This window comes from Schistocerca cancellata, chromosome 5 (genome assembly GCF_023864275.1).
Source record: "Schistocerca cancellata isolate TAMUIC-IGC-003103 chromosome 5, iqSchCanc2.1, whole genome shotgun sequence".
Classification (NCBI taxonomy): Eukaryota; Metazoa; Arthropoda; class Insecta; order Orthoptera; family Acrididae; genus Schistocerca; species Schistocerca cancellata.
The window spans coordinates 722,906,975-722,931,709 of record NC_064630.1 but is presented as its reverse complement, the minus strand read 5'-3'; the positions used below and the strand labels follow the sequence as shown (position 1 = coordinate 722,931,709).

The 24,735-nt window shown below is 43.3% G+C and overlaps 1 protein-coding gene across 1 annotated transcript in view; it reads right to left on the bottom strand.

Annotated features, from left to right (window-relative positions):
* LOC126188779 (odorant receptor Or2-like) overlaps positions 1-24,735 on the bottom strand; it is an 84,549-nt gene that overhangs the window by 26,023 nt on the left and 33,791 nt on the right. The window contains exons 2-3 of the mRNA XM_049930391.1: positions 18,298-18,397; positions 906-1,007 (exon numbers count right to left, since the gene is read on the bottom strand). Coding sequence (XP_049786348.1) covers positions 906-1,007; positions 18,298-18,397 — 202 coding nt within the window. The remainder of the gene's footprint in view (positions 1-905; positions 1,008-18,297; positions 18,398-24,735) is intronic.

Sequence of the window (24,735 nt, the reverse complement as noted above, 5' to 3'; positions counted from 1 at the left end):
GGAGAGTGTAGTCATTATACACACTTTTATTTTTGAGAAAAATTAAAATAACACAAAATAAGGTTTAAGAAAGGAGAAATTAGGATCTTGAGCCCAAAGAAGGATCTAATCAATAGTTAGAAGTTAAAAAAATTATAAACCTGATAATAATCAAACTTTGAATATACACTACTGGCCATTAAAATTGATACACCACGAAGATGACGTGCTACAGACGCGAAATTTAACCGACAGGAAGAAGATGCTGTGATATGCAAATGATTAGCTTTTCAGAGCATTCACACAAGGTTGGCGCCGGTGGCGACACCTACAACGTGCGGACATGATGAACGTTTCCAACCTATTTCTCACACACAAACAGCAGTTGACCGGCGTTGCCTGGTGAAACGTTGTTGTGATGCCTCGTGTAAGGAGGAGAAATGCGCACAATCACGTTTCCGCGTTTCTGGATACAGAAATGGTTCGACTGCTGCCCTGGCCAGAACATTCTCCAGATCTCTCACCAATTTAAAACGTCTGGTCAATGATGACCGAGCAACTGGCTCGTCACAATACGCCAGTCACTACTCTTGATGAACTGTGGTATCGTGTTGAAGCTGCATGGGGCAGCTGTACCTGTACACGCTATCCAAGCTCTGTTTGATTCAATGCCTAGGCGTATCAAGGCCGTTATTACGGCCAGAGGTGATTGTTCTGGGTACTGATTTCTCAGGATCTATGCACCGAAATTGCGTGAAAATGTAATCACATGACGGTTCTAGTATAATATATTTGTCCAATGAATACCCGTTTATCATCTGCATTTTTTCTTGGCGTAGCAATTTTAATGGCCAGTAGTGTACATCGCGCGAGAGTAAGCACGGTGAAAAATGTTATAGAGGGAGACAGAGACACAGAGGCTGTACCTGGTCCATGAGGTGTTGGGCCCCGGAGCAGTAGAGGAACACCTGTGTAGCGATTAGAGGCAGCGCGCCCCAGCATTTCATGACAGCCGCGTCGTCTTCACTCTGCAACGACACCACAAGCTTCTCTCAACAGAACAGGCTGGTAATGTGATTGATTAAATAAGTAATGTACTTATAGTGATAAAAGTTCTCGCTTACTGGTACCACGCTATTCTTGTAGAGTCTTCCAATGCGAAATTTCGTCTAAGACCATCTTGCGGGAACTTGCGGAACACTGGGACACAGCGTTAAAATTTAGCTAACGAATGGAGAGTGCTTTCGGCGATTATCGCGGTAAAAGTTGAATGACGTCGCCGTGACTAGTGGAACCGTTAATTGATGTACTAGTAGTTGAAGGGTGGAACATGAGTGGTACCTTGATTGTGTTTGTGTTTATCATGTAATAAGATTGCTATGCATTAATGTGACAGTATGAGAGAGAGAGAGACAAAGATATTCTTTATTACTCTGTGGCGTAGTACGCTTAGATAATTATTCTTAGATAGTAAGATTTTGTTCCTGATAAGTTTTAATTTCATGAGAAAAGAGTTTGTTCTTTATTGTGTAGTAGAAATCGACTCCATTGCGAGCTTGAGAAGGAAATTTGTGTATACATCTGTATATGTAATAGAGAATCGCTAATTCATTTGCGAGAAGAATTTCATTGACACTAAGGTCAATAAAACTTCGTTCATTTCAAAAAGTTACGTGTTATTTCCACAAACGACGTACACTCAAGTGTGATCTATTAATGAATACCAGCTCGAGAACAATTCCGACGGGAGCGTTCAGTTCTAATTAAATAATTTGATGCTTTCTTCGGAAAAGAAGTGATTTGACGGATCATTTTTTTGCCACCAATGTTTCTTAGAACTGAAGGCAAATCTGATTGATATGCAACAGAGCCCCGACTAATATTTCTACGCAACTTTAGCACTTTCAGCTTCAATACAGCATCTGCAGCAGCTGGAGCAGATCGCGGTAACAACGGGAGCGTACAGTGTCAAAGCAGTTTCACCCATTGCTCTGTGTCCCACCAACGAAGTATGTGTTCACTACAACAGAACACACACACAATCACTCATACATATAAAGCCACAACACAAGGTGCGGGAAACATCTCAGTATAAAAGGCTCAGTATAGGCAAAATACAAATACAGGGTGGCGCACGAAATGCGTTACCATTTTGTTTTTGAATATAAACTTTATTGTCAATACAATCTGAAAGGAACATATACTACAATGAAGAGCCGTCCATGGAGATTTGTTTTAACTCAGCACGTGCTCAATATGCCCACCATTTCGTTTCCTAACTTCCTTCAAACGAACACTGAAGTTAGTGATTACCCTACGGCACATGTCTTCCGTAATTTCACTGCAAGCTTGAGGAATAAGTCTTCTGAGCTCCATTAAATCACTTGGACGTTTCGAGAAAAATTTTTCCTTAAGGACCCCCTAAGAAAAAAATCACATGGATTGAGGTCTGGACTATTGGGGTGTCGATTTTGTCCGTCATTGAAGCGACCTGGAAACCTGAGTGAAATCATACGCATGTCGAAATGCTCGTGTAAAAACTCCAACACAGTGTTTGCAGTATGTGGCCTTGCTCCATCTTGCATGAACCACTGCGCGTTGAAGTGCAAGGCAGTATCAAGAAGCTGTGGAATTTAATGGAGCTCAGAGGACTTATTCTTCAAGCTTGCAATGAAATTACGGAAGACATGTGCCGTAGGGTAATCACTAACTTCAGTGTTCATTTGAAGGAAGTTATGAAACGAAATGGTGGACATATTTAGCATGTGCTGAGTTAGAACAAATCTCCATGGACGGCTCTTCATTGTAGTATATATTCCTTTCAGAATGTATCGACAATAAAGTTTATATTCAAAAATAAAATGGTAACGCATTTCGTGCGCCACCCTGTAGCAGTAAGCGATAGCTAAGTGATTTTATAGTATGTAAGCTGATGGTGCACCCATAGTGTAGAAACGCTATAACGTGGCAATCGGGTGCGAGCACGAACAAAGAAGAGCCTCACCAGTTCGAAGAGAGATAGCTGATGCAGGGGTAACAAGCTCCGCCTCAGTCTCGCAGAGCTGGGGTGTTCTGTTCCAAGCCGAAAGCAGAACTGGCACATAGTCACAGGTACTACCGATACCTTTAGTTCATTGATCGTCAAAGCTTTTTGCTTAAGAGCCGTTTTAACACTGAGGGACGACAACTCGAGCCGCATATGTACCAATCTTATTATTAGTTCGTAAACTATAGAAACTGGTATGTTGCAAGCGTCCAGTAGACTAGTTGTGGTAAGGGCGAAATAAGTTGGCAGCTGGCCCCCATGTAGTGATCGTTAAAAATAGGTAGCATTCAGACCACTTCGTGTCAACTGTTCTCTATTTCAGATTGTTGCACCCTCAGTGACCGTAAAGTCGTAGCACAGCTTTGCCTAACTAAGTCTTGTGTTGTCTGTGTGAACGGATGGTTAACTGTTTAATAAAAGTAACTGTATTTATGTTTCACAGCATTATTCAATATGAGACACTGTTGGTGTTGTTGTTGTTGTTGTTGTGGTCTTCAGTCCTGAGACTGGTTTGATGCAGCTCTCCATGCTACTCTATCCTGTGCAAGCTTCTTCATTTCCCAGTACCTACTGCAACCTACATCCTACTGAATCTGTTTAGTGTACTCATCTCCCGGTCTCCCTCTGCGATTTTTACCCCCCACGCTGCCCTCCAATACTAAATTGGTGATCCCTTGATGCCTCAGAATATGACCTACCAACCGATCCCTTCTTCTAATCAAGTTGTGCCACAAACTTCTCCCCAATCCTATTCAATACCTCCTCATTAGTTATATGATCTACCCATCTAATCTTCAGCATTCTTCTGTAGCACCACATTTCGAAAGCTTCTATTCTCTTCTTGTCCAAACTAGTTATCGTCCATGTTTCACTTCCATACATGGCTACACTCCATACAAATACTTTCAGAAACGACTTCCTGACACTTAAATCTATACTCGATGTTAACAAATTTCTCTTCTTCAGATACGCTTTCCTTGCCATTGCCAGTCTACATTTTATATCTTCTCTACTTCGACCATCATCAGTTATTTTGTTCCCCAAATAGCAAAACTCCTTTACTACTTTAAGTGTCCCATTTCCTAATCTAATTCCCTCAGCATCACCCGACTTAATTCGACTACATTCCATTATCCTTTTGTTGATGTTCATCTTATATCCTCTTTTCAAGATACTGTCCATTCCGTTCAACTGCTCTTCCAAGTCCTTTGCTATCGCTGACAGAATTACAATGTCATCGGCGAACCTCAGAGTTTTTATTTCTTCTCCATGGATTTTAATACCTACTCCGAATTTTTCTTTTGTTTCCTTTACTGCTTGCTCAATATACAGATTGAATAACATCGGGGAGAGGTTACAACCCTGTCTCACTCTCTTCCCAACCGCTGCTTCCCTTTCATGCCCCTCGACTCTTATAACTGTCATCTGGTTTCTGTACAAATTGTAAATAGCCTTTCGCTTCCTGTATTTTACCCCTGCCACCTTCAGAATTTGAAAGAGAGTATTCAAGTCAACATTGTGAAAAGCTTTCTCTAAGTCTACAAATGCTAGAAACGCAGGTTTGCCTTTCCTTAATCTATTTTCTAAGATAAGTCGTAGGGTCAGTATTGACTCACGTGTTCCAACATTTCTACGGAATCCAAACTGATCTTCCCCGACGTTGGCTTCTACCAGACTTTCCATTCGTCTGTAAATAATTCTTGTTAGTATTTTGCAGCTGTGACTTATTAAACTGATAGTTCGGTAATTTTCTCATCTGTCAGCAGCTGCTTTCTTTGGGATTGGAATTATTATATTCTTCTTGAAGTCTGAGGGTATTTCGCCTGTCTCATACATCTTGCTCACCAGATGATAGAGTTTTGTCAGGACTGGTTCTCCCAAGGCCGTCACTAGTTCCAATGGAATGTTGTCTACTCCCGGGTCCTTGTTTCGACTCAGGTCTGTCAGTGCTCTGTCAAACTCTTCACGCAGTATCGTATCTCCCATTTCATCTTCATCTACATCCTCTTCCATTTCCATAATATTGTCCTCAAGTACATCGCCCTTGTATAGACCCTCTATATACTCCTTCCACCTTTCTACTTGCCCTACTTTGCTTAGAACTGGGTTTGCATCTGAGCTCTTGATATTCATACAAGTGGCTCACTATGACATATGATTTGAATGTCAGTTTTCCTCTATTCATTGCACTGTGTTATGAGATATATAATGTAATGTTCCTTGCTGGAAATAAGTTCCACATTTGAAGATGACCGTCTCTGTAACTTGCATTCACAAATCCATGTTACTTCCGTCTCAAAATTCATACCGTAGCAGATGATCGCTTCGAGAAGCTCGCACACGTGACTTATCGGTACTGGAAGATAAAACAATAAACGTTTCCCGCTGTAAAACAGCAGTGGCCGCGCTACTTGCCCCTATAACCCTGAGTTAAGCGGCTAACTTTACTTAGCTCATGGACGAACTCATCAACATCGATTAAAATTAAACGCATCTTAAAATCGTAACTGGCTCTGTAAGAATTTTTTTGTTACTAAGCAGGAAAACTACAGCTCTTAACGTTAGCTGACGTTTTGGATTCGGTTGTTAGTTTTCAGATGCATATTGTTATAAAATACGGCTGAGAATCGCGGGCCATACGAATAGGCCCTACCTGTTTCGGTCCGCATGCGGGCCACGGGCCACAGTTTGACGACACTTGCTTAAGTCAGTTACTTAACGTGCCATAGTTCATCTTATCGATTCTCTTATCGAAATGATGTGGACTGAGTCACTTTTACAGAATATGTATGCGTGATTAGTACTAGGATTAATGAACGTAATAATTTTTTGGTTCCATTCATCCAGCTACACATAAAGACTAGGTGTTTTTTCTACTGGTTACCAGCTTTTAAATAGAAATTCATCCATGGAATAGAAGGCGTTCTTCAGGAGAAATGGTTTTGAGCTAGATTAAAAACCTTCATTGCTACCTATTAGACATTTTATGTTATTGGGCATATGATCAAAACTTATTGTTGTTGTATGTTGAACTACTTTCTGAGTCACTGAGAGCTTCGATAATTGGTAATAAAGGTCCTTTTTCTAGTATTGTAGGTACTGACATGACTGTTCTTCTCAAACGGTGATGGATTATTTATGACTAATCTCAGTAGCGAAAATACGTACTGTGATAGTGCAGTTAATATGTCTAACTCGTTGAAAAGGCACCTCCTTGACGACCAGAGGTGCAATCGTGCAATCAATACTTTTTTTCTAACTGTTGAATTACCACAGAAAATTATTCCTTATTCCACAAGACATTACTGAATGGGAATATGCAAAACATGTCTGGAGTCTCATTCATTTGTTTGTAAGAGCAGCAAATAGAGCAGAAGCAACTGAACTTGATTGTTTGAGCAGATCAGTAATATGCTTCTTCTAATTCAAAGTTTCATTAGACGTAACCCCAAAACTTTGGAACGTTCTACCCTGAACCCTGTTCATGCGCTACTTCAGTTGTTGGTATGTCTCTATTTGTTGTACTGAACAGAATTGAGTGCGTGTTTTCAGTATTTAGGGAGAGTCCACTTTCCGAAAGCCACATAATAATTCTTCAACAAACATAATTAACTATCTCTTCTATAGCTTTTACCCTAATGGGATGTATTATAACACTAGTATTGTCTGCAAAAAGTTTTATTGATGCTTCATGAATGGAAGATTATTCACAAAATAACACTCCAATGTTTAAATTAAAAAAAAAAAAAAACAGAACACCTTGACCGACTAGAGACAGAATGTTCATATTCACAGGACATGTACATGAGTATGTTCTGCAGAAATGATTAGCATTTGAACCATGTCAACCCGCCGGTTCAAGGTCGACATCGATATCGCGGCACAACACCACCTACGGGTAAAAAGTGCCTGCGACTCTCGTTGTCGCTATAAACCAAAAGTAATGGGTCAGTATGACTTGAGCAGACGTGCAGAATGCCTCGCAGACGTATGCCCGTATCGTACCGTCAAATCAGTGAGTTCGGAAGAGGGACGTTATTGGCATTAGAAAAAGTGATGCATCCAACCGGGAAATTGCTGCTCATTTGAAATGAAGTGTTTCGGCAATGCAACGGGTATATGCATGTCGTTAACGGAAGGCCGTAGAACACGACGTGATAGATCAGCTCACACCGCCCAGACCACCCCCCGAGAAGATCGACATATCATCCGAAGGGCACTGTGGGACAGATCTGCGTCCTCCTGGGCTCTGGTGCAACAGTGGAACAGTATAACACGTCATACACTATCAGGGGTGACAGCCCGTCGCCGTTTATTACGGCATGGGTTACATGCGTGTCATCCACTTCTCCGCCTACCTTTGAAAAATGTGCAGTGGTGTATGGAACGACGTCACTGAGGACACCAATGGCATGAGATGATGTTTTCGGACGAATCCAGGTTCTGATGACCGCATTTTGGTTCGCCGCAGACAGGGGGAGACTGTATTCACATGAGGCATACAACACCAACTCAAGGCCTTATGTTGTGGGGTGCTGTTGGATACAACCATAAATGACAGTTGGTGTGTGTCCAGGACACTGTGAGCAGTGTGACCTACATAAATGTCTTCCTGTGACCGATAGCCATACCCTTTCGGCACAACACCGCAGACGCCATTTTTCAGCAAGACACTGCATGACCACATGTTGCTGCACGAATACCTGCCTTCTTGGTGTCACAGGATGTCAGTCTTTTGCCCTGTCCCGCCAGATCACCAGACTCGTTGCCAATCGAAAATGTGCAGGATGTGGTGAGCTACTGAGCTGCGACCCAGTGCCAACCACCGCAGATGAACTTTGGAACCAGGTGAATGCAGCCTAGATGGCTATAACACACGACGCCATTCGCGCCTTATACGCGTCGATATCATCACGCGAGGAACAAGTTATCAGGGCCCATGGAGGATCCTGTGCCTACTAGGCAACAGGACACATGCTGAACTGAGGTGACTAAGATGCTTATCATTTCTACAGAACATACTAATGTACATGTCCTGTGAACATGAACGTCCTGTCTCAAGGTGTTCTGTTTTTTTCTCAACATGGGTGTATATGAAATAGGAGTGGAGTCAAAATTGAACATCGCGAGAGTCCTTCCATGAATTCTTCCCAATATTTAATATTTTCTCTCCTTCCAACATCGTTTTGAATTATTGAGCACAACTTTGTGTGTTGTGTTTGCTGAATATATTTAATATTTTCTCTCCTTCCAACATTGTTTTCAATTATTGAGCACAACTTTGTGTGTTGTGTTTGCTGAATATGATTCAAACCATTTGTTTGTGAAGTCATAAGTTCCATAAAACTTAATTTTTCTGAGAGACTAACATGACCTACACAATGAAATACCTGTTGGTACTATGAAGCCGGCCGCGGTGGCCGTGCGGTTCTGGCGCTGCAGTCCAGAACCGCGGGATTGCTACGGTCGCAGGTTCGAATCCTGCCTCGGGCATGGGTGTGTGTGATGTCCTTAGGTTAGTTAGGTTTAAGTAGTTCTAAGTTCTAGGGGACTTATGACCTAAGATGTTGCGTCCCAAAGTGCTTAGAGCCATTTTTTTTTTTTTGTACCATGAAAGTTGCACTCGAATTCAGTGAGGAGTCTCTTCACTCAGTTCAAAATAAGGAAAGATATGAATACAATGAGCAACGCACAACTGACTGCAAAGCGGGGCACTCGAAGCATTTGGTAATGGTTACCGCGGAGTTTCTTGCTGAGGCTGACTTTTTCGTAAATGAAGTAGTTCAAGACTGATCTTTACCTTTACCTTGGTGCAACCATAGTTCAAAACAGCTCCATCAAAACTGCCACGTTAAAGTGTCTGTATGATACACTACGTGATCAAAAGTAGACCCCAAAAACTTTTTTCATATTAGGTGCATCGTGCTGCCATCTACTGCCAGGTACTCCATATCAACGACCTCAGTAGTCATTAGACATCATGAGAGAGCAGAATGGGGCGCTCCGCTGAACTCACGGACTTCGAACGTGGTCAAGTGATTCGGTGTCACACAGGACTTCCAAACTGCATCTGGACCCACTGCAGGTACTGTGACAGGCGGGAGGTGAGGAAACTTGGTTTTCATGGTCTAGCGGCTGCTCATAAGTCATTCATCACGCCGGTAAATGCCAAACGACGCCTCGCTTGGGGTAAGGAGCGTAAACATTGTACGATTGAACAGTGGAAAAACGTTGTGTGGGGTGACGATTCACGGTACACAATGAGGCGATCCGATTTCAGGATGTGGGTATGGTGAATGCCCGGTGAATGTCATCTGTCAGCATGTGTAGTGCCAACAGGCGGTGGTGTCATGGTGTCGTCGTGCTTTTCATGGAGGGGCTTGCACCTCTTGTTGTTTTGCGTGGCACTATCACATTGATGTTTTAAGCACCTTCTTGCTTCCCACTGTTGAAGAGCAATTCGGTGATCGCAATTGCATCTTTCAACATGATCGAGCACCTGTTCATAATGCGCCCGGGTTCCCGGGTTCGATTCCCGGCGGGGTCAGGGATTTTCTCTGCCTCGAGATGGCTGGGTGTTGTGTACTGTGCTTAGGTTAGTTAGGTTTAAGTAGTTCTAAGTTCTAGGGGACTGATGACCATAGATGTTAAGTCCCATAGTGCTCAGAGCCATTTGAACCATTTTTTTGTTCATAATGCACGGCCAGTGACGGAGTGGTTACACGACAATAACATCCCTGTAATGGACTGACCTGCACAGAGTCCTGATCTGAATCCCACAGAACACCTTTGGGATGTTTTGGACCGCCGACTTCGTGCCAGGCCACATCGACCGACATCGATACCTCTCCTCGGTGCAGAATTCTCTGAAGACTGGATTTCCATTTCCCAAGAAACCTCCCAGCACCTGATTGAACGTATGCCTGCGAGAGTGGCGGTTGTCATCAAGGCTAAGGGTGGGCCAAAAATGGTTCAAATGGCTCTGAGCACTATGGGACTTAACATCTGTGGTCATCAGTCCCCTAGAACTTAGAACTACTTAAACCTAACTAACCTAAGGACATCACACACATCCATGCCCGAGGCAGGATTCGAACCTGCGACCGGAGCGGTCACGCGGTTCCAGACTGAAGCGCCTTTAACCGCACGGCCACACAGGCCGGCTAAGGGTGGGCCAACACCATATTGAATTCCAGCATTACCGATGGAGGGCGCCACGAACTTGTAAGTCATTTTCATCCAGGTGTCCAGTCACTTTCGTTCACATAGTGTACAACTAAGGGTAGTTACCCATAACAGTGGTGTTCAATACACAGCCATCAATACCGAGGTAACAGTGGGAAAAATACTATCTGTATGTAGCAAATTGGGTGAGTCGCTGCTAAGTAGATGGTGAGGCTGGCTGTGATAGGTCAGCATGTCTGCAATTCCCCATCCTCGGCATGGCTGCAGTGATGTGGTGGCAGGTGTAAGACAATCATGTGTTATGGAAACAGTACTGGTTGAATAATCCCTTGATGTCATAACAAGTACAACAGGGTTGATGGTGCTGGAGAGGCAGCTAGTGACCTCTGTGATGTGGGCTGGCCTCATGTGGATAAGTGTAGTGATGTCATTAGCTGCTCGTTGAACCAACAGCGCATGGCGTGTTCCTCCAGGTGATGGTGGGCGCTGGTGGAAAGGTAGCAGAGATGCTGACATGGGATAACAGGTGGCAGCCAGTGGTGGACAGGAAGGGTGGCCATGGCAGCTGACCTGATTATGCTGCTTGGCTTGAAGCATATCAGGGCAGGCAGTATCAATCTGCAAACTCTGGTATGAATGACGGCAGTGGCGTTGTGCCCACACAGTGTGATGAACAGCGACAATGTTTGCCCTCTCAGGTGGTGATCGCTGGGCAGCTACATGCTCCAGGCTTGCACTTCCATCTGCCAGAAAGGTGACCAGCAGGAGGTGGCAGTCACCCAACTGGTGGCCCATCAGTGGAGAGGCGGAAAGTCAGCAGCATTTAGACTTGGCACAGGCGCAGCCTGCGGATAGCAAAGAAAGAGTCCAGCTATGGTAGCTTGTTGACTCATCTCACTACGACCATCAGGGGCTTTCTCTCATGTCTAGTGGCTGGCGATGATCGCCTAATGTCTGCCTGAATTACGCAGTACATATGAAAGCCTGGCAGGCGGCCACCTGATCTGTAACTCACAACAGGTAGGACATGACAGGTGTAGCTGTTGGGAAAGCATAACATCATTTTATCCAGCTTTGCAGTCATGTAAGCACCTCAAGAAGCCCTGTCAGTGTTGTAATATGCCGTAACTTCTCCTTTCAGAATTCTGGGCGACTTCTGTAATGTCAGCTTACTGATTCGTTTTCTTGCTCCAGGACATATAGTTGGTGTCTTGTGAAACGCTCGTTAAGACATCATTTTGCTGAAGAGGTCACAACAGTCGCTCACTTCACATAGAAGAACAGTGGCACAAAACTCCTCTCCCCTTCGAGAGATCTGGTCCACTATATGTCTGTCTACATAATAATGTAATCATTAAATGATTAAATGGGAAACATAGTAGACAGGTTTGTCTTCTTCTGTCTAGTTTTAGTTAAGTAGAATCTCTGTATATACCAAGCATCTTCGTACCTGATAGTACATACAGTCATCTTTAAAGTAAAAGAAATAATTTATTGTGAAAAATTAAATTTTGAAGACACTGTAAGGATTGTAAACAAACCAAAAAAATTTAACAACAAAACCGTTAATAACTGTATTGCAAAGTATTTGTTACTGATAAGCCTTTGTTAAATAATTGTTATTACTTCACAATCCTGTATCACAGTCGAAATCTAGAGAGAGTGAATAACTGTTGCTGTTAATAACAAACATGACGGACTTCTCCCCATTGTACATAGCTAAAGAATGAAGCCACCCACCCAGCTGCTCTAATTCTAAACGCTGGATGCGAGGATGGGGGGACTTAAGTGCCATTGGTCGAGGGCTGACCTTCACGTTCCTGCCATTTTTGTCGCCTTACATGTGTGGTTGAGATACCAGGTGCTTATATTAAACTGCAACTATTCACAGAGGTCCAGCAAAGCTTGGTAGATATTCTAATGAGTCAATGAAGAACTGATTTAAGCAGGAAAAATTTAGTTCTAAATTTTGGCCACCAGGTGCAAATCTGGAGCTATAAATACAAGAAAGACTTGCAGAAATTTTTCTACATGTAGAAACAGGACATGGGGAGGAAAGGTCAAACTAATGAGAAAGTTATAATGTTGATTTTATTATTAATGGTTTGCATACACAAACTGTTCAATACGAGCACTGGATACGTCAACGAGATGTTGTACAGTGCCAGATTTGGATCTGGTGACCAAAATCGCAACTAATTTTTTTCCCAGCATATCAGTTTCGGATTCTTTGATTGATTCATTCATTCATTCCATCATTTGTTCAGTCATTCAAACTTTAGCACATCTACTAAGTTTTGCTGCTATATAACTGCAGTCCATACTGGACTTCTGCGAGTAGCTGCACTTTCATTATAATCACCTGGTACCAAGCTACCTCCTGACCTAGAATGTACCACATATATGTGATGAGCAGTGGAGGGGAGGAGTGGGGTTTGACCTTCAACATACTTTACCATTTGTCTCAGCTGTAACATGATACTCCCTCTCAAGGTCAAGTCTAACCCAGCACAGGGATCCTTGTCAGGTGGGATGGGGTAGGATGGGGGGGGGGGGTTCCTCTGGGTGAACTTGAATATGAGTTCTGCTTTTGTGTTACCTGACACTGTAAATGATATCAAAAAGGTCAAGTGTGGCATGGCAAAGGGGCTGACTCGGCAATTTGCGTCAGAACCTGCCCTGAGCAGCTACTCATGAATATTGTGTCTCATGTGTACTTTCTCTTGTTTTCAAATCTGGTAGGTAATAATTTGTAAAATTCAGGCACACCTGATTTCATTGAACTCTGTCTTCAAATCATAATCACACTGCATCTGAGTTACTTCTGCTTGCTTTTGATAAGCATTGTTTCAGTAATAACTGAAAAAACTAAAGAAAACTTAAAAATTTTGCATACGTTTTTACTACTTAATTCAGTTCTTGGGTTTGCAATATTTCCCTGCGTATGTTTGATGCAAAACAGTTTTACTTCAACATGATCTGTTCATATTTCATGGCGGATCGTGCATCAAATCTTCATTCCTGAATTATGATACTTTCCCCAAAGAACTAGATTACCTTTGAATTAATTAGCTTACTTTCACATAATGGTCTGAACATTTCTTTGCAGTTTTAAATTTAAATAGTGTGAGAGTTTTATTATATCAGTAATGAAGAAAAAATTTTGAACCTTACATCACCATGAAATAGGCTTCTGTTTTAATTTTTACTTATTAAGAGTTGACATTTTTAAAATCCGATTGTTGCTTAACAGTCTTGGAGCATGATGACAAAGCTACGTCGTTATAGTAAGACAAACATAAAATTAGCTTTCTGATTCACTTAAGAAATCAGAAAAATGTCGCTGATCTAATTCCCACCACATAATGACATTAATTATTTTTTGAGACATGTCAGCACGTATTTCGATTGGTGTATAATGCAGTGCGTACAATTAGTGTATCTGATCTTAGTTCCATAGTAACTTTAATTTTGTAAGGTGTGGGGCAAAACCATGTTTTTTCCTGTCATCAAAGCAGCTTCTTCTGTATTTGCAGACAATAAAAAACACAGTTAAATATATCCTGTCCTTTCGTTATTATTTTACACTCGTAATAGATCCAAACATTTCCCAGAAATGTTACAATCCGTTCCGCTAGCACGAATAAATAAATATAATTCATCTACACCCTCGTTACAGGTAGTGAAAAAGACATCGAGGGTAGATGAGTTTACTTTGGTCTCCATGCTTAAATTGTTAATGAATTAGTAATTCTTTCCACTAGTGTGTCTGTAAACAGAGAAAAGTTTGATCAGCTTTCATGTTTTCCAGAAAAAATTATGGGTGAGAGGTAATTAAATGTCCCGTAATGAAGTCTCTGCCAGTAAAACTTTCGAACGCTTACCAACTCTGATGAGATACAGCTGCCATGTACCGCCGGTTCACTTTATTTTAACTTTTTAGTAAAGAACAACTGTTAGGTTTCCAGCCCCCACTGTAGAATATACACGCTATTGTGCTTTCCACTTATTATTATGTTATTCTACCAAGAAGCGACGGAAGAATCAGTTAATACATCTTGAACGGGGTGTTCAAAAATTCTCTCCGCAGTGCCGTATGAGTGTTAGCCGCGCGTGCCGTATGCCACGGTGAATATACCGAAATGAAACTCAGTGAAATACAATTTATTAATGTATTGAATATTCATTTTTACTTACAAATTTTCACATTAAATGTTGAAACTGTCCCCCCTGTTGTTGAATACACAATTCAATTCGTCTAATCATGTTTCCATAACACAAGCTGTAACATTACTTCTTTAACAGAAGCACTGAAAGTGGACATTGCAGTTTTCAATTCATCGATGGATTTTGGACGGTTTTTATAGACAGTTGCTTTCGCTGCACCCCAGAAGAAAAAGTCAGGTGATATTAGGTCAGGCGATCGTGGAGGCCAAAGTCCCTGTGAAATTATGCGATCACCAAAAACATCAGCAAGCAGTGACACTGAAAGGCGAGCTGTATGCGTGGTTGCACCATCTTGTTGAAAATAACTGTTCAGTATTTCACTTAACACAAGTTCTCCGATGAATGGGTACACAATATCACTGCATTATCGTTGTGCGTTTATTGTTTTGTTGAAAAACCCAGGCAGGCGAAGAATCATACAGCACTGCGGAGAGACTTTTTGAACACCCCGTACATTAATTGAAACAAAATATTGGTTTTAGTTGCAGCTTGCGTTATTTTTAGTAGTACTGCAATACGCCTTCTTATGCTGCGCTTCCAGAAGCAGCGGCGAAGGAGACTGTGGGATTCATCTGCTCTTTGCACAGTGAATACCGAAAGAATAATTCCACAACACGTTTGAAAAGCTATGCGTACACAAAAAAAAGAACATCGTTGGCCGCCAAACGCGCGAGCGGGCCGTTAAGATATTCGTAGTCTGCCGCATGCGGCCCGCGGGCTGAAGATTGAGATCCATGCTCTAAAGGGAGTTACTCAGACCCGTTTGTTCAGCAGAAAACCAGTGACTGTGAGACTTCGTCCATGATGTGTGCTGCCGTATCTTACACTGATGGAAAAAAATCGCAACACCAAGAAAGAGTTGTGCGACATAAACGAAAGTTAATAGGCGTGTTTCTACATCTGCAAGATGACATCTATTGTAATTTCACGCCAGTCGCTTTCGATTAGCGCTAGTGGCACCACTATGAGGATGCAAATGTGGTATGCTTTAAATACATGCTGTAACGGTCGGAGCGATACTTACCTTTGAGATTGGACGTGGTGAATTGATATTAGTCAAGAAAGCATTTAAGACGACAAAGACGCTATTATCAACACGCCACTGAGTTTGGACGAGACTTTGTAATAGGGCTACGAGACGCTAGATGTTCTTTCTGCGATACTGGAGAAAAGCTTGGCAGGAATGTAGCCGCCGTACACTATTACTGGCAGTGGTGATCACGAGAATGTACGGTCGCAGGAAGACCGGGCTCCGGACGGCTACGTTGCACTACGGAGGGGGAAGACCATCGCGTTTGGCATTGGCTTTGGCGCACCGTACAGCATCTTCAGTAGAAATGTGATCAGCAGCTGGCCACACAGTGACACAACGAACTGTTACAAATCGGTTCCTTCAAGGACAGCTCCGTGCTAGATGCACTGTAGCATGCATTCCACCAGCACTTAAACCACCGCCATTTACGACTTGAGTGGTTTCAAGAGCGAGCTCATTGGAGGGCGGCGTGGAGGTCTGTTGTGTCATCTGATGAAAGCTGGGTCTGCTTCGGCGTCAATGATGGCTGTGTGTTTCTTAGAAGCAGGCCAGATGATGGCTTGCGGCCAACCTGTCTGCATGTTAGAAACACTGGAACTACACCTGTAATTATGGTCTGGGATGCGATTTCGTATGAAACAGGGGCACTCTCGTGGCTATCCCAAGCATACTAATTGCGCAGTTGTACGTGAGTCTGGTGATCCGATCTCTTGTGTCGCCATTCAAGGACAGCATTACAGGCAGTGTTTTCCAACAGGATAACTCTCGCCCACATACCGCTGTTGTAACCTTACATGCTCTACAGAGTGCCAACATGTGGCTTTGGCCTGCTCAGTCACCAAATCTGTGACATCATACACAAATAGGATTAACCGTTTCTGTATTGACCGACCAAGTGCAACATTCATCGAACTCCATACAATAAACTGACATCTGACACCCGTACAACACAATGCATTGACGTCTGCATGATTGCATTCAACTTCCTCACAGTTACTCCGGTTATTTATGTAAAGAATTTCACATTTGCAATTGTTTATCTCAAGCTTACATTAACCTGGGATCTCGCAATGTTTATCACTTAAATGTGTTACCTAGACAAATTTATTCCCGAAATTTCATTACTCTACATTAATTACACTACTGGCCATTAATATTGATACACCAAGAAGAAATGCAGATGAGAAATGGGTATTCATTGGAAAAATATATTATACTAGAACTGACATGTGATTACATTTTCACGTAATTTGGGTGCATAGATCCTGAGAAATCAGTACCCAGAACAACCCCCTCTGGCCGCAATAACGGCCTTGATACGACTGGGCATTGAGTCAAACAGAGCTTGGATGGCGTGTACAGGTACAGCTTCAACACGATACCACAGTTCATCAAGAGTAGTGACTGGCGTATTGTGACGAGCCAGTTTCTCGGCCACCATTGACCAGACGCTTCCAATGGGTGAGAGACCTGGAGAATGTGCTGGCCAGGGCAACAGTCGAACATTTTCTGTATCCAGAAAGGCCCGTACAGGACCTGCAACATGCGGTCATGCATTATTCTGCTGAAATGTAGGGTTTCGCAGGGATCGAATGAAGGGTAGAGCCACGGGTCGTAACACATCTGAAATGTATCGTGGACTGTTCAAAGTGCCGTCATTGCGAACAAGAGGTGACCGAGACATGTAACTAATGGCACCCCATACCATCACGCCGGGTGATACGCCAGTATGGCGATGACGAATACACGCTTCCAATGTGCGTTCACCGCGATGTCGCCAAACACGGCGACCATCATGATGCTGTAAACAGAACCTGGATTCATCCGAAAAAATGACGTTTTGCTATTCGTGCACCCAGGTTCGCCGTTGAGTACACCATCGCAGGCGCTCCTGTCTGTGATGCAGCGTCAATGGTAACCGCAGCCACGGTCTCCGAGCTGATAGCCCATGCTGCTGCAAAAGTCGTCGAACTGTTCGTGCAGATGGTTGTTGTCTTGCAAACGTCCCCATCTGTTGACTCAGGGATCGAGACGTGGCTGCACGATCCGTTACAGCCATGCGGATAAGATGCCTGTCATCTCGACTGCTAGTGATACGAGGCCGTTGGGATCCAGCACGGCGTTCCGTATTACCCTCCTGAACCTACCGATTCCATATGCTGGTAACAGTCATTGGATCTCGACCAACGCGAGCAGCTATATCGCGATACGATAAACCGCATTTCTCCTCCTTACACGAGGCATCACAACAACGTTTCACCAGGCAACGCCGGTCAACTGCTGTTTGTGGATGAGAAATCGGTTGGAAACTTCCCTCATGTCAGCACGTTGTAGATGTCGCCACAGGCGCCAGCCTTGTGCGAATGCTCTGAAAAGCATTGCATATCACAGCATCTTCTTCCTGTCGGTTAAATTTCGCGTCTGTAGCACGTCATCTTCGTGGTGTAGCAATTTTAATGGCCAGTAGTGTATTTTTTGGTATTGTGTTTGTTTTTTGTCAGTACACCAAGAAGTCTTATCGAAACTGTGTTCAAACGAAAGTAACATTTTCTCGAAACTGCATACGCCTTCAGGTGTTTTCGGCGTAGGTCGTTTTGTTAAGAGGCCAAGCCAGCCGAATTTTTCCGAACTGTGGCTTGAAGACTCGCAACGCACTCCGCGTTCTCGGGATGAGTAGGCAGTCACTAAGGTGCGCGTTATTCCAAAGATCCGGGATCTGAGACGCCACATCAGAGACAGACAATTTCTCGGAGTGCTGAAACTCCTACACGCATCTCTGCGAGGCACGTTACGATCAGATACGTAGGGTAAGTATGTGAGAACTTACATATGTGGCCGGAAACAGCACCATGCACGTGTTGATAGCGCCCACCGCCAACTGCATCATCGCCATAGGACTCATCACAATGTTCAGGTACCTCACCAGACTGCAACCAAAGTAAAAATATTTGCGTAAGTTATAAGAGAGATATCACCGAGGTGACAAAAGTCACGGGATGGCCACATGCACATATAACAGATGCCGGTAGTGTCACGTACGCAAGGTATAAAAGGGCAGCGCATTGGCAGAGCAGTCATTTCTCCTCAGCTGGTTCATGTGAATAGGTTTCTGACGTGATTACCGCCGCACGACGAGAATTAACAGATTTTGAACACGGAATGGTACCTGGAGCTAGACGCAAGCGTCATTCCATTTCGGAAATCGTTAGGTAATTCAATATTCCGAAAGCAATAGTGTCAAGAGTGTGTCGAGAATACCACATTTCAGGCGTTACCTCTCACCGCAAACAACGCAGTGGCCAACGGCCTTCACTTAACGACCGAGAACAGCAGCTTTTGCTAAGAGTTGTCACACCTAACAGACAAAAAACTCCGTGAAATAACCGCAAAAAACAATGTGGGACTTGCGAAGAACTTATCCGTTGCGACAGTTCGGCGAAATTCGGCGTTAATGGTTTATGGCAGCAGACGACCGACGCGGGTGACTTTGCTAACAGCACTCATTGCCTCCAGCGCCTCTCCTGGGCTCCTGACCATATCGATTGGATCGTAGACGAATGGAAGACCGTGGGCTGGTCACATGAGTTACGATTTCAGTTGATAAGAGCTGATGGTAGCGCTCGACTGTGGCGCAGCCATGTCAACAAGGCATGTGCAAGCTAGTGGTGGCTCTGTAATGGTTTTATTTTTTATTTTACACATCGAATTCCATAGACCAAATTGAGGAACGAATCTCCATGGTCATGGAACGTGTCAGTACATGAAATTACAACAGATAAAATAAGACATTTATGAACCCAAAAAAAGACAAGACATAAGTTTACGTAAACGTTATCAACAATGTCACATACGATTCAGCTTAATTTTTCAAGGAACTCCTCCACAGAACAGAAGGACTGACCCATGAGGGAATTCTTCAGTTACGATTTGTAAGTACGTGGATTACTGTTAAGATTTTTGGATTCTTGTTGTTAAGTTATTGAAAATGGATGCAGCAGTATATTGCACACCTTTCTGCACAAGAGTCAAGGAAGTACGATGCAAATGCAGATTGGATTTCTGCCTGGTATTAACTGAGTGAGAGCTGCTAACTTTTTGGGAATAAGCTGATACTGTTAACAAGAAACGACAGTAAAGAATATATGTGTTGAGAGGCCAATGTCAAAATACCCAGACCTACGAATAGGGGTCGACAAGAGGTTCGTGAAATTACGCCACTTATTGTCTGAACCGCCAGTTTCTGAGCCAAAGACATCCTTTGAGAGTGGGAAGAGTTACCCCAAAATATAATACCATACGTCATAAGCGAATGAAAATAAGCAAAGTAGACTACTTTTCGTGTTCAACTATCACTTATTTCAGATACCGTTGGAATAGTAAAAATGACAGCATTAAGTCCTTAAACAAGATCCTGAACGTGGGCCTCCCACGACATTTTACTGTCTATCTGAACACCTAGAAATTTGAACTGTTCAGTTTCACTACTCATACGTCAGTTTTCTGAAATTAAAACGTCGGGTTTTGTTGAATTGTGTGTTAGAAACACCAAAAATTGAGTCTTATTGTGATTTAGCGTCAGTTGATTTTCTACAGGCCATGAACTTATGTCATGAACTGCACTATTTGAAACAGAGTCAATGTTGCACACAACATCCTTTACTAGGAGGCTCGTCAGCAAACAGAAATATTTTAGAACTACCTGTAATACTAGAAGGCATGTCACTTATATAAATAAGGATCAGGAATAAGCCCAGCACTGATCCCTGGGGCGTCCCCCATTTGGCTGCGCTCCACTCAGACCTCACCTAACAGACATTCTCAACACTGTGAATAATGACCTTTTGGTGTCTGTTGTTAAAGTAAAATGTGAACCAACTCTGAGCTATTCTCCATATTCCATAATGGTCCAACTTCTGGAGCAATATTTTGTGATCAACAATGGGCTGTGTTTACAAGGTATGGACTGGGCCCTCTGCTCTGGTCAAAATGAACCGATAATTGACAGGAAATGGTTATGTTCGACTACTTGGAGATCATTTGCAACCATTAATGGATTTCATGTTCCCAAATAACGATGTCATGTCACCGGGCCGCAATTGTTCGCCTTTGGTTTGAAGAACATCGTGGACAATTCGAGCGAACAACTTGGCCACCTAGACCGCCTGAGATTTATGGGACATAAAGCAGAGGTCAGTCCGTGCACAAAAACCTGCACCAGCAGTTATGAACGGCTATAGAGACAGCATGGCTCAGTATTTGTACTGGGGACTTCTAATGACGTGTTGAGTCCATGCCATGTCGAGGTGCTGCACAACGCCGGGCAAAAGAACGTCTGACACTATAATACTAGGTATCCCATGACATTTATCACCTCAGTGTAAAGGTAAAGTTCTCCTCAACACGAAGGTTGATTTGAACAACGTACTGCTTAATTAGGCTTGTAGTTATCAGATGCGGTAAGTCGTTTCCTTCATTCGATCTTTGAACAGACATACACGATCAGTTACAGGAGGACATAACATTATTCCGAAATACACTACAATTTGGAATTTTTCACGTTTACAAAGTAAGTAACGTGAGAGAAAAAAATCTTGGGACGTTCTTGCAATGTACGCTGTCTGGATTTCAACTGTAAACCTCCTGTAATGCACGAAGTTTTTCTTGTAGCGTCTGTTACTGGAGTTTCTTGAGCTTCTACGAGATGCTCTCGCGCCGATTAGGTGATCGAGTGACTAAGTGTGGTGTTATTCGTTGGGTCTTTTCCATCTGTTCTATAAATTCATCCTGGAAAGGTTCCCAGGCTGATGAGCAATGCTCAAGAATCGATTTAACAGTGTTTTGTAAGGCATTTCTTTCGTGGACAAACTAAATTTCGTTGAGATTCTTCCAGTGAATGCTGCACCGCCATCTGATTTTCCTACAATTTGTTTTACATCGTCATTCCACTTTGGATTGTCCCGGACGGTAACTAGTGGATAATTTATGGTTGTCACTCTTTTCTGTTATTTATCGCCAATAGCATAATCAAACAGTAAACTCTCTCTTTGCCCATCCATGAGCAGTATATTGCAGTTATTTACATCCTGGATTTTTTAATAAACTTTCATTATTCTCTTACGGAGTTACAAAGCTAATTCGACATTGTAAATTGAAAATGCTTTGAAACACAGTTCATTTCTGATAAGTGTGACTGGGAGGCCGACTCCGAATAGAGCTGTGGTCATCAAATTTTTGTGCTTAAGAGCCAATATTGACATTGTAGGGCGACTCTTCGGGCCGCGCAGGCGGGGAGGAGGGCGGGGGCAGGTGGGGGGGGGGGGTGAATATAAAGTGGCCACTCGAACAGCAATTCAGTTTTCACCAAATCATGGTTACGGATAGGAACTTACCACTTACACATCTAGAATCTCCATGTTATAAGGTTTCATAGCAAACATTTTAAGTGAAAAAGAAAATAATATATTTAAAATACATATATGTTTTTGAAGGCTTACATGGAGTCAAATTTTCCATAGCTAAGCGGGTGCTGTGGCCGTGCCAGTGATACGTGATGTCATGATTTTTCCTGATTTACGGGCAAGTTTTCTGGATATCTTCACCCGATAGTATCCGAAAGAATACCAAACAGCTGCAGCAGACCATTTTCATTCGGATTTTTGTATTGGGCCAGATATAACAGAACAGAGACGGTATTAAACAATATAACTTAATTGATTCCAAAATGTTTCAAAGGGGTGAAATATCGCTTGATAGTTTTGTACATAAAAGGGTTCAGAATTCAGTTTATCTACGGTATTACGCCTGTTTTTTGGAAGTAACTAACTTTTACTGGGATGAACACCTTGGCTACTTTTCCGGAAGGGCAGTGTGGCCACATTTCACGATCGGCCGCCATTTCTATATCAGTGATCCACAAGAAGAAACTATCAAAGTTAAGTAACTACACACATCAAAAAAAGTTTCGCATTACCCCGGTTCCCAGAACTCCTGAAGACTGTGGATATTGTATCATAAACACAGTCCTGTTGACTGTTCAGAGATGTCACTAAACCTGCCCAGAGATGTAAATAACCACGCATGAGCAGTGCCTATTAGACACAAGGAGTGTGACAGCCGATCAGTTCCAGTCATTCCACCAGGAAGGAGGTACACGGCTCGTGTTGTCTGTAGTACAACCATGCCTAGATGGTCAATAACGCGGTTCGATTGCGTCCACATTGTTACTTTGTGCCACGAAGGGCTGTCAATAAAGCAAGTGTCCAGGTGTCTCGGAGTAAACCAAAGCGATGTTGTTTGGACATGGAGGAGACACAGAGAGACATGTCGATGACATGCCTCGCTCAGGCCGCCCAAGGGCTACTACTGCAGTGGATGACCGCCTGCGGATTATGGCTCGGAGGAACCCTGACAGCAGCGCCACCATGTTGAATGAAGCTTTTCGTGCAGCCACAGGACGTCGTGTTACGATCCAAACTGTGCGCAACAGGCTGCATGATGCGCAACTTCACTCCCGACGTCCATGGTGGGTCCATCTTTGCAACCACGACACCATGCAGCGCGGTACAGATGGGCCCAACAACATGCCAAATGGACCGCTCAGGATTGGCATCACGTTCTCTTCACTGATGCGTTTGGCATATGCCTTCAACCAGACAATCGTCGGAGACGTGTTTGGAGGCAACACGGTGAGGCTGAATGCTTTAGACACACTGTCCAGCGAGTGCAGCAAGGTGGAGGTTCCCTGTTGTTTTGGGGTGGCATTATGTGGGACCGACGTACGCCGCTGGTGGTCATTGAAAGGAGCCGTAACGGCTGTAAGACACGTGAATGCCATTCTCTGACCGATAGCGCAACCATATCGGCAACATATTAGCGAGGCATTCGTCTTCATGGACTACAATTCGCGCCCCCATCGTACACATCTTGTAATGACTTTCTTCAGGATAACGACATCGCTCGATTAGAGTGGCCAGCATGTTCTCCAGAAATGAACCCTGTCGAACATGCCTGGGATAGAGTGAAAATGGCTGTTTATGGACGACGTGACCCACCAACCACTTTAAGGGATCTACGCCGAATCGCCGTTGAGAAGTGGGGCATTCTGGACCAACAGTGCGTTGATGAACTTGTGGATAGTATGCCACGACGAATACAGATATGCATCAATGCAAGAGGACGTACTCCCGGGTATCAGAGGTACCGGTGTGTACAGCAATCTGGACCACCACCTCTGAAGGTCTCACTGTATGGTGTTACAACATGCAATGTGTGATTTTCGTGAGCAATAAAAAGGGCGGAAATTATGTTAATGTTGATCTGTATTCCAATTTTCTGTACAGGTTCAGGAACTCTCGAAACCGAGATGACACAAAACATTTTTTGATGTGTGCCAAAAAGACGTTGCAGGCCAAAAGACGTTGTTTAAACATCCCTATTGTGAAATAAATTATTACGCTCCATACATTTGAGGTAACAAGAATAATACAAATGACTTACGTTACATCAGACGATTCAAAAACAAATAAGTTTTTACTAAAAAGTAAAGCGTCGTCTCTCAATCTCACTGACAATAACGGCAATGTACATTAGATCTAGTCTGACCAATTCTCGGCAGGCAGCAGTGCTGTTCAAGGGTTGTGTTGGGTTGTGTTGGGGGAAGAGACCAAACTGCGAGGTCATCGGTCTCATCGGATTAGGGAAGGAAGTCGCCCGTGCACTTTTCAATGGAACCATCCCAGCATTTGCCTCAAGAGATTTAGGGAAATCACGGAAAACCTAAATCAGGATGGCCGGACGCGGGATTGAACCGTCGTCCTTCCGAATGCGAGTCCAGTGTGCTAACCACTGCGCCACCTCGCTCGGTGCTGTTCAAGGCATAAATATGTAATGTCCATTTCTCCCGTCCTGGCAACTATAACACACCTTCCCCCATCGGTCTTGCTATTAATTGATAACAAATGTTTACTAATTGTTTTTAATGTCATTTTTCTTTTCTTCGTTGCATTACATTACAACAAGCCTTAATTTAAGTTCATATTACTTGCTGCAGACTAGTACTACGTTTGAAAATGGCCATCTCTACAATGCGCATGAATGAATCCTTTTTACTTCAGTTTGACATTTATACTACAGCAGCTGATCGGTGCTAGTTGCGCACGCTCGTAAGTTGTCAGCATTGGCAAACAAACAATAAAATATTCTCCATCTCACTATCGTTAGTACCCCAGTGCCCGCGCTGCATGCCACTCTGCCCCTATCGTAAACG